Source organism: Anopheles nili, chromosome 2 (genome assembly GCF_943737925.1).
Source record: "Anopheles nili chromosome 2, idAnoNiliSN_F5_01, whole genome shotgun sequence".
Classification (NCBI taxonomy): domain Eukaryota; kingdom Metazoa; phylum Arthropoda; class Insecta; order Diptera; family Culicidae; genus Anopheles; species Anopheles nili.
In genome coordinates, this window is record NC_071291.1 from 28,916,399 (window position 1) to 28,933,082 (window position 16,684).

The following is a 16,684-nucleotide window of genomic DNA, read 5'->3' on the forward strand; positions in this document are numbered from 1 at the left end:
AGGATCGATAATCAACGTTTTTTGTACACGTTCCTTCATGATTTTCCCAACAGGTGTGCCCAGGTGGAACTATTTTTTAGTAAAAATAACAATCCTACTCCATTCTCTCGCTTGGGCCGTTACAATAGCTGCAGACATTTGGCCGAACAATTTGTGTATGCTTCCCGCATCAAAGACTGCACCGAATGGTCATCGGAAAATTCGGAACCAGAATCAACCACCCTAGGTACCGAACTCACTTTCTGCTTAAGAGCACGTGTGTTAAAAACGAAAGCAAAAAATGCACAAAAACACATAAAACATAAACCCCGTTCGCTCTCTTGTCGTTCTGGTTACGAAAAGCGGACCAAGGATGAAATTCTGAAAATGCCACCTGGTAGCTATCACCAGGTACTAAAACAGGGACCATGTGTATACCTGCATCCCCGCCTGATGTCACCGCGGTTTAACCTTCGGCACGTGCACTCGTCACGACGCTTTTTGAGATGGCGTTGGGGGATCCCTGTCGGTTTGCTGTTAGCGCCAATCACCCTTCTTGTGAGTATGATGGAATGAATGTGAGGTAATACGTCGCCTGCGGTATGAAATGGTTCACCTGTGCCTGTTTGCAGCTGTGCCACGAATACCACCAGCACGACACGATCACAAATCGATCGATAACAGCTAGGTGGTGATTTTAAGGAATGATGGTTGCGGCTAACCGACTTCGCTGAGAGCACTGCGACATTTCGCATCTGTCACGACAGCGCACACACCTTCGTGGTCTAAGCTAGCCTTGTACCTGGCCCTGCGGCGGTTCAATCGACTTCAAAATGCGTCTAAATCCGAGCACAGCCCTCCGGGCGGCAATTCTTCTTACGTGAGTAATTTGGCCTACGAAACTAGGTTACACATTCCACCGCCATACGGCGAAGGGAAATGAACGAAATCATTGATGAAAAAAAAACATATCTGCGTTAAACCCTTGGCTATTGCACCGCATACCATGCAGCCGTATTCACCATAAGGCAGTATCCACGCTCGATTATCGACTACAACGGGGCGTCAAAAAACGTGGGTGCGTGCATGCTGTCAATATTAGAAAGTGATTTTTTTGAAATTGAACATTTGCCACGTGTGAAAGGCCACCCGAAAGGCAGTAAAAACAATCCGCTAATGCATCGCATGCTGACGGTCGGTTTTTCTAGAGTGCTGAGCCAACGCTCTTCTTAGAAAAATATACACAAACGAGCGAGAGCGGGTTGAAAGTAATTTATCTAAAAATCAAATGTCAATGCATTTAACGCAGCGGAACAGACGTAGGGTTTACAGGGATGTTTTTTCCCAAAATAGAAGTACAACCAAAACAAGACCTAAATAAAAAAAAACTGATATGATAGCATATATGATAGCATATATGAAGTATTGCTAGACTACTGTGTTTTGTTACTATGACTGTTATAGCTAGTATTTAATAAAACCGTTATTAATATGTTGATAATAGATAATTTAAGTAGAAATGTTCTTTTTCGCTATGGCACAGTTAAAATTTACAGACACTTCGCACTCGCTAACACTGGTAACTTTATCATGCGAAAACTCATTGCTTCGCTTCACTCTAGGAAGAAAATAAAATGTAATAGAAAAATCGTTAGGACAGGTACATGAACATAAAAGATTCATCTCAAACAAATACGTGCGTGAAATTTAATGGTTCGCAAATTACCGGGGGTGAATGTGTTCAGTCTTTCCACACCCATTATATGGAAACGCGATTCACGCAGCATACAAAATTTTATGTACCAATCTCTTTGCCCATGCCCAAATTTTAGGCAAAGCAGTCAAGTAAAAATCCTACTCCTACGCGTTGCCACGGGCTGTATATGTAGTATCGCACCACGGCCAAGTTCATGTGGCCCCTTTTTACGAACTGAATTAATTTCATAAAATTACATGTGATTTACGGTAGCAAATTACGAAGAAGTTTTAATTTGCTTACTCCATCTCTTGTACATCTTTTGGAAGAGGTTTTAACAATGTTTAAGGTTTGCGCTACTCAACAAGCTCACAAAATCGTCGATTTGTTTTACATTGCGCTCGATCAGAAAGCTTCACAATATCAGAACGTTTCCCAAAATGAAACGGGACTGCGAAATTGCGAAGTCGGCTGCATAACGAGAAAATTATACACCCGGAAACGGCGGAAATGTAGCAAGTAACGAAATTATAATGTTTCGCCATTGCTAGCTGCTAGCAGAGGACTGCGAGCACATTGTTTAGAGCGTAGGGATAATAAGCATTACCTAGCGCGACGAATTCGAATTTGCTGGATTCCCTGATTGTGCTAGGAGAAAGATGAGGGCTTTTTGTATCAGCGTTACAGTAAACAAGACAGTCTGACAGTAATGAACCACATTCTTGCAAATAAAGAAAAACGTTTCAGTTACACCAGCTGCTCTATTAGCCATTATTTGTTTGTGCTGCTGTCGCTCCTCGCGGTGTGTAATAATGATTCACTGCGTTTTTTTCTTTTTGTCTTGCACATCTACTTTGCTTTTTATCTTTCTTTTCTGTTTCGTTTTCCCTTTTATCCTGAGTTGATGTTGCGAGGGAAAACTCCACCAAAGCTGCAACATTATTAGAGCCGGTTATCAAAGAAAAAATGTGCTTACCAGGAGCTGTGCCTGGTACTAAAAAGTTGACTGGCAGTATTTAAATTTTACGAGCTGCTTCCGATTTCTATCGAGCCGTGGCTTCGTTAATAACCCACGAAATCTATTAAGTCATTATGGTCGTTTGTGGTACCAGGCGCATATAACGAAGAATACTTCATGCTCAACGCGGGATGCCACGTTTCCTGAAGGGCCGACGTGCATTTCAGGGTTTTCTTACTAACACATCGTTGTTGCGAACTATAGGAAAGCACAATCTTTAAAAGGATATACCAAAAATCATAGGAAAACGAGTGAAAAAGACATAACTGTTCATGCCATCACACCGATTCCATAGTATTCTCTCTTCAACCTCAAGACGTCAAAAGTATCCAGTAAAAGAATGTCACGGAACGTTGATTACTTCCAGCCGTCAAAAACGGCCAACACGCAACAATTACTCCCAGCTTTAGTATTCAATTACAATTTGCTCTAGTTTTTAGTCTAGAACGCAAATTTTCCACGCTTCGCTCCTGCCACCGCTCTAAACGGAAATGGCATAATTACGAAAATTGACTACTTCGCTGCCTCATTTGGCACCATAATGGGTCAACTTTGTGGTCAACCGTGACACCGAAGATCGGATATTCTTGTTGTTTCAGAAAACCTAATTTAGTAGTATTTTTTCAGAAAACAATGTTAGGAAAATATTCAGGCACCAAGATCAGGACCACCTTGTGAGATAGCTGATCCATTTTCAAAATTAAAGAATTGCAATTGTGATAAAAACACAATCCTTGTATGATTATAAATTTTGTGTTAAAAATAGAAACAAATTAAAAAAAACATTGAAACAAAAAATTATACGATGAACAATTACCGCAAAAAATTATTAACGTATCAATTTCAAAAGTTGAACAATTATTATTTCACAACTTCAAGTATATGAAATTCAATGCAATAAACAAATCAAAGTTTAACTGACCGTGCTTAAATGTTGCCATCAAATGCTCTGCATCACTTCCATGGTGACAATCGTACAAAGATTTGCCAAGTAAATCGGCAGGCTCGTAGCCCAGAAGCGATAGTAACCTATTCGAAAAAGTTTTGAAAGAAAACATTTTACAATATAAATGCTATTTTATATACGAAAAAACACTTACATATCGTCGACGTAGCTGAATTTCATGCTCAACGTGTGCTGAGTGAGAAAAGTGCTCGATCCCAGAGGAACCTCGATGTTGGCCGGATGCGGAAGAGGACGAGCGATGGACACCAACTGGCGCTGACCTTCCTTATCTTTACAAGCGATATGACCCGTTATGTGCAGCACCTTGTACGATGCGCTTTTAATATTGACACTGCGACCGCGGCTTGTCAGAGTGCACTTGAGCCGCAAGAAGAAATCCCGATTCTCCATCGGCTGACAGTCACTATTGGCGACACCATTTTGCAACTCCGACGGTGAATGACGGCGTCCGTTTAGCGCTTCTCGCAACTCATCATGATCGCACTGATGGCTGTAGTCCCAGATCGGTTGACCCATAATATCGATCTAGATGCATCGAAGAATATCAATTAAGAATTTTGAACACACATGTAGTTGATTTTAACATGAGTTAGCTCAAAGGTAGGACTCTTTACCTGTGAAATGCCAAGATACTCGCTAACATTTTCGGAAATGTACGTTATGTCGCCATCGGCCGAGAGAACCATCAAAAATCCATCCAATGCCTGCAATACGACTGTCTCTGGTTCTAGGCCGAGTGATTTCAGGCTCAGCTTTGTTTCGTCAAAATTAAACTCATCCATAGATTCAGTGGAAGCGTCGTTATCCTCCTTAATTTCGATTTTCTTCGTTATTTCAGATATCTCGGGAACTGCAATGCAAAGTCAAGACACAAACCAATATATACCGCCGTTTACGAATAGCGCCATCTAGCGTTGACTAATGAGAAGCTTCTAACGATAGGAATTACACCATCGTGTGCTTTTGGTTTCAAAACAAAATTACACCAACGTAGTGGTTTGTTTCAATAGAATTTGCTAGTGCATCATAGTAATTCAAGTAAAACAAAAAAATATGCGCCAAATACTTACATAGATCCAACATATTACGCGCCTTGAGAAATGCAATCGACAAACGCATTACGGAGGCTTTGTCCAAGTGCTCCACTTCTTCAGGGCGCATCGGCAACAAACTGGCCAGATCCTGGAAGATCTCCGTCTCTCGAGAACGCCGACAACGAGCTGCATCACGCGATTTCTCCTTGCGTTTTTCATTGTTCCTAAAAATAAAAAACAAGCATACAGATATTAAAAATACATACTGCAATAATTTTTCAATAGCATAATCAAATGTATTGATACTTTTCAAAATTTACGCAAATAGCATTTCAAATGTTTCTCACGCACGCGTACGTTATCAAAATGTGCCTATCAATCATCCTTAAGCCTCAAATAAATACCGATTAAAATGACATCAATCTGTCACGGGAATGTCGCAGATATTTCCATCTCCTAATACTTTGACGTTATGATGAATTTATGAATACTGCAACCCACTTCGATATAGTTAAGCCAGGTTGACAATTATCAACAATCATCTCTGATATGTCTAAGAAAAACGAACCAATTTTATTGCTTTATCTTTACGATGATGCACAGTATCGTATAGCTTCATGAAAAAGACTCAATCTGCGATAATCCTAATCGCATAGCCCAGTAATGACTATGAGGTGGACTACTATGGCGGCATATTCATATCACCGGTATATATCACCGATTAATTGGGCAACACCGATCATCATTCAGCTATTGATAATTGATACCACCTTCCAATAGACGTGATGGTACCATGCACCGAACGAATCACGTTCTCTTATCACACAGTGAGGCTTCATGGCTTTTGCTAGAGATTGAGCAGGAGATTGAAACATTGCACAGGTTCGGACTGGAAACAATAAAGGTTAATAAACTCGATTGATTTATCTTAATCGCAAAAAAACGAAAACGGAAGGTTGAAAAGGAAAAAAATATTAATCAGAGTCGTTGTTGAACAAGCAACATATAAGTTTAGCAATATCAAAACTGTTTAAAATGATATACAAAAAACTGACATTTTTTATTCATGAAATAGACAAACCAAACAAACCTAACGCGAAGAGTAATCAATAAAGTGCTTCATTGTTCACACTTTGCTTCCATACATTCCTACCAACATTTGTCAAATATTTTAGGTGTTAACCGGCTATCATCAGACACGGCTAATAGCACGTAGAGATTAGCCCAAATCGCAGAGATACTGTTTATTGGGGATGAGGATGAAGAGTGTCAATCGTCTATCGTAAATACATAAAAATCAAACATTTATTAGCAGCGGAGGTGGAACGATAGCAAGACTTCTTGTGATAGGTGAAGGGAGCTCACTGTGTAAGTATATACACAAGTGCTTATATACTTCGACTCGTATTGGTCCCTTACTAATTTCAAAGAAACAAAGAATAATGCACGTCATCAACCCATAAGCCTATCTGTGATGGATACAGATGCATCTAAGAGATTCCCCACAATTGCGCTTATTCAACCAGTTGGTTCATGTGTCAATGCTGTAAACCATTTTATTAATCGAAAAATTCCACAGCAACAGCACGTAACGTAGAATAACCTGAATAATTCGTTCCAATGGGACGATGATTTGGTATAAAATGAAATGAAGTGGAAAATCAATCTATTTTTTTTTACAACATTGCAAAGTTTGATAATATTTTTAGTGATGCAGAATATATACACTTGTTGCCCAGCTCGAGGGTTAAGAAAGAGGTCCAAAATAACGCTACCTTAAGCCAGTTTTCGATTTCAGGAGCTGGATGGTGTTCGCTAATGAATCTCTGGTGCTACGAATGCAAGGTAAAAGCGAAGCGTCGCGATGTAGTAAGCTATTTTTGTCTAGAAGTATTTTAGAAATACTTTATGACAAAAATGTGTCCGGCTCGTAGTGAAAGTTGCGACGAAAAAGAACGTGACTAAAAATCATCACCCATGGGGTAATTTGTCGTAGTCGGCATGTGACTGTAGGATGGCATGTCGATATTTGGCATCCTCGGTTCAAAAACATTTACGATCACAATATCAACATTCCCATGCTATATTTGTTATGCTCTGTACCCTAAAGAAACGTACAAGAACCTCAGCAGTAGTCACAAATTTTAATTTGCTAAGGCTGGATCATCATTTTGACCACTTTGATTTGAAGTGAAACATTAACTTAAATCTCTGAATATTTTTTTTTCATTTTGAATGCCAATTGGAATCCAAGTTTTACAAACATCTAAAATTGAATGAAGTTAAGAACTCTTCAATCGACGGAAAAGACGACGGATTTAGACTGGTTGCAAATGACACGCAACCCAGTATAGAGCAATGGTAATTCTAATGAAGCAAATGCAAACAATCCAAAGAAGAGATAGTGACATTATTTTACGCGATGTGCCTGGCAAGAGCAATGCGCACGTTGAACGGATGTCGGGAAATGGAAAACAACTCCAACTGTCTCGCTGTACCCATAAACAGATGCAACAGAAGATGATGAGTAATTCTCCGTCTGCTCGTCGCAATACGCAATGGACACAGCTATACTGCTGTTCACCTTCTCATATGCCATAACGCTCACGTATTTCAGCCATCTATAATGATCTATAATTTTCTAACCGAATGGCATTTCTTTGAGCAGTGCGTTTGGTTTATGTAGAATATTTACTAAAAACATTTCTCAAATAATGTACCATTTCTGTCGAATATCGTTGTACTAATCCTATTCAATCGTAAAATATCAAGATCATGTGTCACAATTATATTTCACTTAGCAACAAATTAGTTAAGGGCAGTGGAAAACCAATCCAACAATTCTTAGCAAGAGACTTCAACAAACGAGTAACCCAACGTTGGCAAGTACCTTGTCAACCTTGATAAGTGACGAACAAAAACAATCGACGCGTAAAAGAATCGCTTATGTACCATCCAGCCAGCCAATGAGAGGCTTTCTGAGCCCAGATTGGCAAAACCATCCAAATGGTTATCGCAAAATGCCAGCAAAAGCCGAATGGTTTTAACTTCGTGCTGCCCCACACGAATGCAGTCTCACAGTGATTATTACCACAGGCGATTTATCTGATGACATTATCGGGATAATCCACCGACGCAACTTTATGATTGGTTGTCGCGGACATCAAACTCTTTGGACTTTTCGATCTAGCTAGAGCTACTTACATAAAATCCTCCATGTCGACCATGTTCACATACGGACACGGTTCCTGCCCATAGTAGCCGTAACAGTAGGCATAGTTCCACGGCGGCGGTCCCTGGCAGGGTGCGTAGTTTGCGGCTACGTACGGTTGCTCGAGAAACGATGCCGCACCCGAGCCAGACACCACGTTCTGCGGCACGAATTCTGGCGATTTACCCAAGTTAGTGCCATTAGCGGTCTGCTGGTTGGGGGTAGGCGGTGGCGCCGCACAGAAGGGCTGCTGATAAGCACCTCCGGCCAGATGGGGATTGTTGGGAGCTGTCTGGGGTTGCTGATGGTGGTGGTACTGGTAGTCGTTGTTGCTACCCATTCCCATTGCCATTCCCGCTACCATTGGCGGATGGTTATATAACGCACCATGCGTAGGTTGGTGTTGCTGATGCGGCATCAGCCCTCGGTGAGCATATTCATAGGGCGGTTGTTGACCTCCCATACCTCCTACAACTCCAGGATCATGTCCAGCTACACCAGAATAGCCGGGTGCAGCACCGTACGTTTGTTGCGATTTTTTCATACTATCCATGGATCCTGGTGCACCATAGAATGACACATTTTCTCCTTCCGAATACCCACTGCCACCACCGTCGTACACTACACCTGCCAATCCACCAGCACCGTCATTTGGGTACCACTCAGACTGCATCATGCGTACTGACAAAGTCTTCTAAGAAATTCACTATCTACTTCACCCACTACCATTCGAACTGCAATGTAGATTTTGCCCACTCCAACACTGAAGTAACCAATGTTCGCCGATGTAAAATAAGTCACAAACACCCGAACAATTGAAATTTCACAAGATTTAAATCCACCTTCTCCAGAAGGGGCAACTCTTCAAAAGCCAATGTTACAAACTGGAAGCCTGCAAAACCAACCACACTCGACCGAAGGCACCGAACTCCTGGGGTTGTCTAATCGTAATCCAATTGCCAATACTACTAATTTATAATGTTACATTATCTGTTTTCGACGGTATTCCGATAAAAAAGCAGTCAACGATTGTGAACCTCAGGGCGCGTTCGGGCTTCTCGTTATCGAAACGGCGACCCGTGAGATTCCGCGTTCGGTCGCCGCAACCGCCAGGCAAAACCGCCTTGGGTTATCCGGTTGGCCACTACCATTAGCTCCACCTAAAGCATTACTCTCCACAAACGGTCACGCATAAGAACAGCCACTTCGGTCGCTGCCGAGCAAAATGTGGGTTGGTTGCGAAAATACCATGTGCCATGTCCGATAACATCGCACGCGGAAAGGTGACAAAAGAAATCAACAACGGATTGGCTTTCGGAGGGCGATTAAATATTTGGGTAAACCAAAGGCAACTGCTTGCCCTCTGACGGGAACCTGAGCAACTACGTCGACACGACAGCCACTACTGAAGAAGTACTGTCTATGGATGGTTTACGACGTGCGAGACATCGTCCTGTTGATTTAACTGATAAGGACGTGTGTGGTAAAGATAAATGATTAAATCGTTTAATTATAATATAACAAGGGTATAACTATGTCTAGTGTTGCACATGGTGTGAAGTAAAATCAAGTAACGTTCATTAGTTATAAGAATCGGTTTTAAAATATCGTTTGAAATAACATAATTTTTAATGTTTTATTTTTTAAAAAATCAGCTACACTTTTTGAAAGCATTTATAGATATGTATTCCTGAACAGAATATCTCATATCTGAATATTTTGTTTGTCAAAAAAATAATTAAGTTTTGAAAAAATAATTCAAAAAAACAACGAGAGTAAAACGAGAAAGATATCATGCATAAATAAAATATACAATATGTCGTGTACAAAGGCCACCAATTAGAATAGTCTGAATAGTATTATGTACGTACTATTCGAGATTTACATAAAAAAATTCCATTGTTGTCGAAACAAATGGCATCTACGAAGGAGTTATCAATATTTGCCCGCCTGTCGGCACAATTGTATTGGTTCCATTACCTTCCATTCTCAGTCGTGCGAGTAGTAATTGACTCAATTAAAATTAATAACATACGGTACCCGTTCTGATTTCCACAAACACAACAAACAGTGCCAACCGGACGCATCTTGGCACCATTGGAGCCGCACACAGGGCAACCATTTTATCTGCTCGCGTCAAGCGACGAACATAAACTTGTTCACGCTGGTCGTTGCCAAAACTACAACCCAGGGCTGGCATGCATAGTGTGATGCTGTAGGCCACGGAGTGACGTAAAATTTAGACAGAAGCGCTTCCTTTGCGCGGTTCGCATAATGCATGAGAGGTAGAGATGTGCATGTGTAAAATGGAGCAAGCAAATCAATTCAAACAGCTACCGTATCGAAGGTCAGTGAAGCCAAATGGACCAATCTGTCCTTGTGCCGACTTCTTTCCCATTCCCGCCGAATGGACTTTGCTCTGTCGCTCGTTTGCACCATTTGTTAACCAAAACAAGCCAGGAAAAACACTACATAAATAGATACTACATGAGAATAAAAAAATCTCAGCACCAGTCATTAAACGTAAGTCTCAAAACGACACAACAACGAAAGACAGATGCCAAGTCCTACTCATAGGATGTTGGATTTTCCCTGGACACATTACGTTGCATCGTTGAGAAGTTTACGTGCATTGTATGATGGATTCGTACCGCAAATTCAAAGTACAGAATTGAATGAAGCCATCAATGTGATTGGTTTGGAAAGACTATTATACTCAAATTTACTCACAGCACGTACCGAGTTACGAACTCTGCATTATTGATAAATGTAAAACGTTAGTGGGGAGCTATTGGACATAAAGTATCCGGTAACGAGTAATGTGTGGTATTATATTCTTCAGTGTAATTTTTTTTATTTCAACGTCCGAAAATATGCAGTTTTGAAATCCTTAATTTCCCATATATTTCATGGCAGTGTGTTCCAAACTCATTATTCATTGCAACACTTGTTTTCATTCAAAAATGATTCGGGGTCATCGTGTACCCTGCATCCAGAAAATTTCAGTCAAAGCTTATCGCTTGCCTCACAACAACCGCGAAGCATCTCAGGCAGCAACAACAAGCTGCTTAATCACTAGCAACGGTTGAGGAAATAAAGAAGAACATAATAACCAACCGAGAAAGCCAAATTTTCGAATTCTTGTTCCAAAAACCTTCGCAGATTTGGTATAAGCCGGTAGAAAAGAAATTGCAATACGAAAACCAGATTTAACAGGGATAAATCATGCAGCTTCTGTTGCTGCGGTACGGGCGGAATACGATTATCATATGTCATACGAAACAAAAATGTATATATATATATATATATATATATATATATATATATATATATATATATATATATATATATATATATACATATATATATATATATATATATATATATATATAATGTCTCCAAAACTTTTCTCTATCTTTTTATAAGCTCCATTTGAATATAATGTTTGAAAAATGTTAATATTTCATTCAAAAACTAAATCTAAATAATTTTGATTCGAAAATGTGTTGCATACTAATTAAACGTGCGCTTCGAAACCCGAGGAGTACAAAGGAAAAGGCATCCACTAATGTGTTCCTGCGGGTAAGGTAGAAGGCGAAGTTATGGAATGCCCCCGGCTAATCACACTGGTTCAACAGGTTCAACAACTTCGAAAAGTCGTTTCTCGGTCGCTGTCAGGTGGCTCGTGCGCACCAGCACTGTTTCTTTCAACTACACAAATGACAAAATTTCGGAGGCAGATACATATAGCAATCTACCCGGTAGGCAGAACATTTAAACCTTCAATAGAAACGAATTCAACCAAAGATATACACGCAAATAGAGGTGTTACAAAACGGTCTTTGGTTCGCAGCTCGGGCCGTTAGCTAGACGATCTACGTATAGCCGTGACGACATGCTATGAGATGAGAAAGATGAAAAGGACACGACTGCGCACGCACCAACGGAGGAGGCGTCCGTGACGTCACGAATGTTATCAAAAGAGTACGTCAAAACAAACAAACCGTATCGTCACAGTTCGCATGGCTACCGACAATCCTTAAGGCTTGAAAAACTGGGCCAATCTGACACGCAATCCCCGGGAGGCGAGATTGTAGGTAAGCCAAACTCATTTCTCTGACGGACCATTTTGTGCACATTATCAAAGCAAAGTCTGCTAGTACTATTTTCTAATTAAAAATTCTACTATTTACAAAAAATCCTTTTCTTCTATTTCTATTGAATATTTCAGACATATCATGTGCTAATTTAACAATACAACTATATGGGATAACTTTTTATTCCATCGATATGACAACTTAACTATCAAATAATAATTTGAACAAGTGCAACAATTTAGTATTCTATTGAACTGAATCTAGCACACGTGCATACGTGTAATAGTTTGTATACATTACGACAATCTCATCGTCGTACCATGATGCACCACACTCAACACATTTCCGACTATTGTGTCTGAAATAATCAGGGCAAGCAATTAAGTTTTCTTTATTCATTTCCATACCGGAGAGACATCCGGCACAAGCCTTTCCCTACATTTACGGATCGGGTTCTATCTGATATGTAGTAATTATCACTAAGCATCGATTAGCTCCTTTTTTTTGCGCGCCATTTTTCTCTTTTAGCTGCAATGAATACGCAAAGCGCTAAGTTCGCCGACTGGTTATAATATTGTAAATTCAGATCGATTAGAATATTCATTGATTGTATCTCCAGATAAGTCCAGTGAAGAGCTCAAATTGGGGAATAGAGGGACAGCTCAAAGAGTCAAATGGGGGAATAGAATTCTTGAATAAATAGGTTGTAGTTATTAAAAAGGGTTTTGCTCTGAAACTGCTTTGAAGTGGAAGTTTTATGTATTGCCTCATAAAGCTTATAAGGCCACGTTTGACGTTGAAATTTAAAAATGTGCTGCCGAGTTTGGTCAACGATATTTTGTGAATCGTTCACACTTTCGGCTATCATCTTCTAAAATAAGGTAATGCTATGTAATATGCAATATGAAGAGATGTAAATCTTCCCTTATCAATTCATTGGCTAGTTTATGATCTGATACAAAATTTTCTCTTACCTTCGCTTCTCTTTGACGGGCTTTACTGCTTTGCCCGTTCCGGTCGGCGCCAAAGCCTTCGTCGTTGTCTTCGTCATCTCGGACGATTGCTCAGACGAAACGTTATCCTTTTTGGGACCAATTCTCTTCTCTGGCCGCGGTCGCCAATGAACAGGGAAATTACAGACACAATTGTTATTCACTAATGTTTTCCAATTTTGCTAATTGAGACTATCACGCACTTGTTACACTCTCTCTGACGCACACCCACGCACACGCATGGGTAAACATTCGATCGGTTCCCAAAACTGATACACGCACTTTCTGTTATGTTATTAAGCTTTGTTGTCCCTTAAGGGCTCTTGAATGTAATATATGTTGTGCTGCTTTCTCTTTCTTTGCTGTGTGTGGTACACAAACACGCTCGCACTGGTTCACACTCGCTCGTGTCACGATGACCCACGCTTCTTATTACGAAATCACGCACTTTTCCTTGCTGGCGCCACGCATCGTCAAAACACCAAAATAAACACAACACTAACGCACACGCACGCACGCACGCACGAGAGTCACACACACGAAATTCACGAAAAAACACTTCGCAACTCCTCACAACAATCTGTCTGGGGTTTCGTTCGTTTTTCCCTCTTCAGAAACTTAACTCACGTCACACTGATACGCGGTTCAATCAGCTGTCTTTCGTTCGACAACCACAAATCCTTAATGAATCGTTGGTACCCGTTACTAACAATGCTATCGTGAATTGAAAACTAAACGTTCCACTTGCATCGACTTGCTTTGGACGGGTATGCAGCAACAACATCGATCGTTGGAAGATGCTACCAATTGTGACCACGGGTGAGATGGGGTGCGTAATTGCAGTGATAGCTTCTTGCATATGCACTTTGCCTCCGCACTCACCTCACTAGCGCAATAGTTGACGGTGGTTGGTAAATCCGGGATCAATCAATTACCGATATTACTCCCGTAGTTACTTTGCCGTTTTTAGTGCTATTGTCTACACCTAACACATGCCTCGTCAGAAGGTTACGGTTGTTACTGAAGAACATCCAGCAGTGGGCCTTGAATATCTTGGCCTACTAGCATGAAATCAAACGCACTGAAAAGCACGCGCTCTTTGCGTTTTGCTGCACTATTTGTCACCACACTACACCGTGAGCTCGACATGCATTCGATAACGCACCTATAACCTGATATTTTTTATGATTACGAACAAAAACATTGGAACTTTTTCGGAAAACAATTTTCGTCCGCGCACTTCCAAAACACTTTTTATCAGATGCTGAAATAGACTCAGTTGCTGTCAAACGAGCATTGGTTTAAGCCATTAGGTTCGTAACTGTAGTTGAAATCGAGTCTTGCTGAAATTGAGGTGATTTGATTCTGGTTTTGTTACATCGTGCTTGTGATTTCTACATTTTAGAATTTTTAGAGCTCTTTTGCTTACTTAACAATAGCGCTTGTCGTTTATCTTTTCGGATGAATTTCATAATTTGGGTTTCTATGATAACGGTATGTTACATAAATAATAAACGCAAACAATTCAATTCTATTTTTTGGAACTATAAGCTACATTATCTTTTACTATTAACTTTGTCTCTGTTGTATTTCAAATATATATTTGTATTCTAATTGGCTTTTGTGGTTACTGTTTTTGTTTCGCTCTCAACTTTGACCGGTGGTTCGTCAATATCGTTATTCTCTTCTCCGTTATCAGCAATCATGCTTGCTACTCCTGCGTTCTCCTCATCATCTTCCTCATTAAGGTTTTGTTTGTAAACTCCGGGATAATTTCTCATACATTCGTTCATAGTACTGAATGCTTCGTAGCAATCGGATCCTTTCGGTTGGGCTTGGCTGGAAGTATTTCAAAATATGTAAGGTACAGTTTCGTGAGCAACCAATCGGTTTGTGCTTAAATACCTATAATGAAAACAGGAAAATGCCTCTCGAAACTCATTCCCGCACGGACCGATGGCCATTCCACCCAGGCAAGGACAGTTCCAGTTAATATCCCCGTTTTCAAGTATCAGCCCCGGACGGGGTTCCGATTCTGGTAGCTGCACGGTACTGGAAATCGCATGATCTTCTTTTGTAGCGAAAATCACCTTATCCTTTCCGTAGCTTTTGCACAGCGACATGATTTACGCAATACTTGCAGCTTCAAATTGCAAATGTGTTTCTACTAATGTTAACAAAAAAGGAGAAGCTTTTTTCACCAAAAAATTACAGGGAACACCTTGAAACTCTCCAATAAACGTGATAGCAGCACGTAGTTTTACGTAAAAATCCTTAGGAACTCGTAGAATTAAGCGTTGTCTCTTCTGATCGAATTTCAACACGTCTACTTCCGTTTGACCTCCAATTTCTCCAAATATGGTTGTGAGAGATTTTTCTATGCAGCCCTTCACGTAAATTGCTGATAGTTGATTTGGCTTCTCGGCAAGCTTGCTGAAATAATGCCATATTTTTATTATTATGTAAAGCATAACTCTATCTAACGCAAGCTTTGCTTACATTTCAATATCCAAATATATATATTCACTCATAATATAACTTCTGCTGCAAAGATAGCATTTGCACGACCTCGTGTGTATTACGTCGTGAACTTTAGTTCAGTCGACAATTAAATCCTAAAAATCGTTAAAAAAAATATCTGGGATCAATATGTGATAAATTTTTATAATTTATTTTAGTAAAAGAAACGAGATTATCAATAAAAAATGTATATCCTATTGTTGGTATAAACAACAGCTGAAGCGAAAAAACGGACGTCACATCAATAAAGTAAAAAAAAACCATCTAAAGCATATTAATTAGAAATTAATGTAACTCCAGAATTTATTCTTAATTTGAAACTTAAGCAACACGTGGTAAGTGTTGGCAAGTTCGTGGGCCTGACAACAACGCCTATTCCACTTAGCAGATTTTTACATATCCAATTTCATAACATTATCTAACCAGAATCAATCGATTCTCGATTAAAAAACAATTGATGAATAATATATTAACGAATAACTAAAAATAACATTGATTTTTTTAAGCGTCCAAAATCAATAGTGTAATAATGTATCATTTTCATCAAAACTTCTAATATTTCATCATTTTTTTTTTGCTTGCTTGCATATAGTGCAAACAAAAATCAAACATCTCCTGGTCCAAAATAGCTATCATCCATAACTGAAATTACAAAAACTGAAGTGCTAAGAAAGCTGTTTCAACCAACTAGCAGTGTAGGTAACACATTTTGTTGCAATAAGGGAGATCAAATATACTATTGATAGTAAGAAATATTAGATATTAGCTTCTTGGCCATAAAACAAAACAGAGGTGCATAACACTACTACTTCGCATCAACAAAAGAGCGAAGATTAATCATATTATTCAAAAGCCCATATTTTAGTCAAGCTGTTCTTAAATTAAGAAAATAATGATTAAAATACTATTATTTTACCACTTTTACAGAAACTGCACGATAGTTTACCGCAAATGCGATCTTTTGTACACACACGTTTTTAATATAACAATCGCCGGATTGGAAATGTCAAACGAAAAATGTCAATTGACTTGGTCCTCATCGCTGTCAAAACTACTAACGATAAATTTAAATTGTAATACATATATTTATATATTATTAGATAAAAGATGCACAAAATGTTTCAATTGAAATACGATGCACTAATTTTAATGTATATAATTGTTCTCTTC

The 16,684-nt window shown here is 39.5% G+C and overlaps 3 protein-coding genes across 3 annotated transcripts in view; all 3 read right to left on the minus strand.

Annotated features, from left to right (window-relative positions):
- LOC128720888 (protein similar) overlaps nt 1–13,053 on the minus strand; it is a 103,798-nt gene extending 90,745 nt beyond the window's left edge. The window contains exons 1-5 of the mRNA XM_053814590.1: nt 12,977–13,053; nt 4,731–4,918; nt 4,275–4,510; nt 3,794–4,185; nt 3,616–3,722 (exon numbers count right to left, since the gene is read on the minus strand). Of these exons, the coding sequence (XP_053670565.1) occupies nt 3,616–3,722; nt 3,794–4,185; nt 4,275–4,510; nt 4,731–4,918; nt 12,977–13,053 (1,000 nt within the window). The remainder of the gene's footprint in view (nt 1–3,615; nt 3,723–3,793; nt 4,186–4,274; nt 4,511–4,730; nt 4,919–12,976) is intronic.
- Nucleotides 13,054–14,577: 1,524 nt separating this feature from the next.
- On the minus strand, nt 14,578–15,235 carry LOC128731357 (mitochondrial intermembrane space import and assembly protein 40-A). Its single transcript, XM_053824472.1, has 2 exons — nt 14,900–15,235; nt 14,578–14,833 (listed from the first exon to the last, which is right to left on the minus strand). The coding sequence occupies exons 1-2, from the start codon at nt 15,115–15,117 to the stop codon at nt 14,605–14,607; spliced, it is 447 nt and encodes a 148-aa protein (XP_053680447.1). The 5' UTR covers nt 15,118–15,235; the 3' UTR covers nt 14,578–14,604.
- LOC128731358 (ribonuclease P protein subunit p14) lies at nt 15,121–16,483 on the minus strand. The gene is made up of 3 exons (XM_053824473.1): nt 16,431–16,483; nt 15,494–15,609; nt 15,121–15,427 (listed from the first exon to the last, which is right to left on the minus strand). The coding sequence occupies exons 2-3, from the start codon at nt 15,523–15,525 to the stop codon at nt 15,121–15,123; spliced, it is 339 nt and encodes a 112-aa protein (XP_053680448.1). The 5' UTR covers nt 15,526–15,609; nt 16,431–16,483.
- Nucleotides 16,484–16,684: the final 201 nt, after the last annotated feature.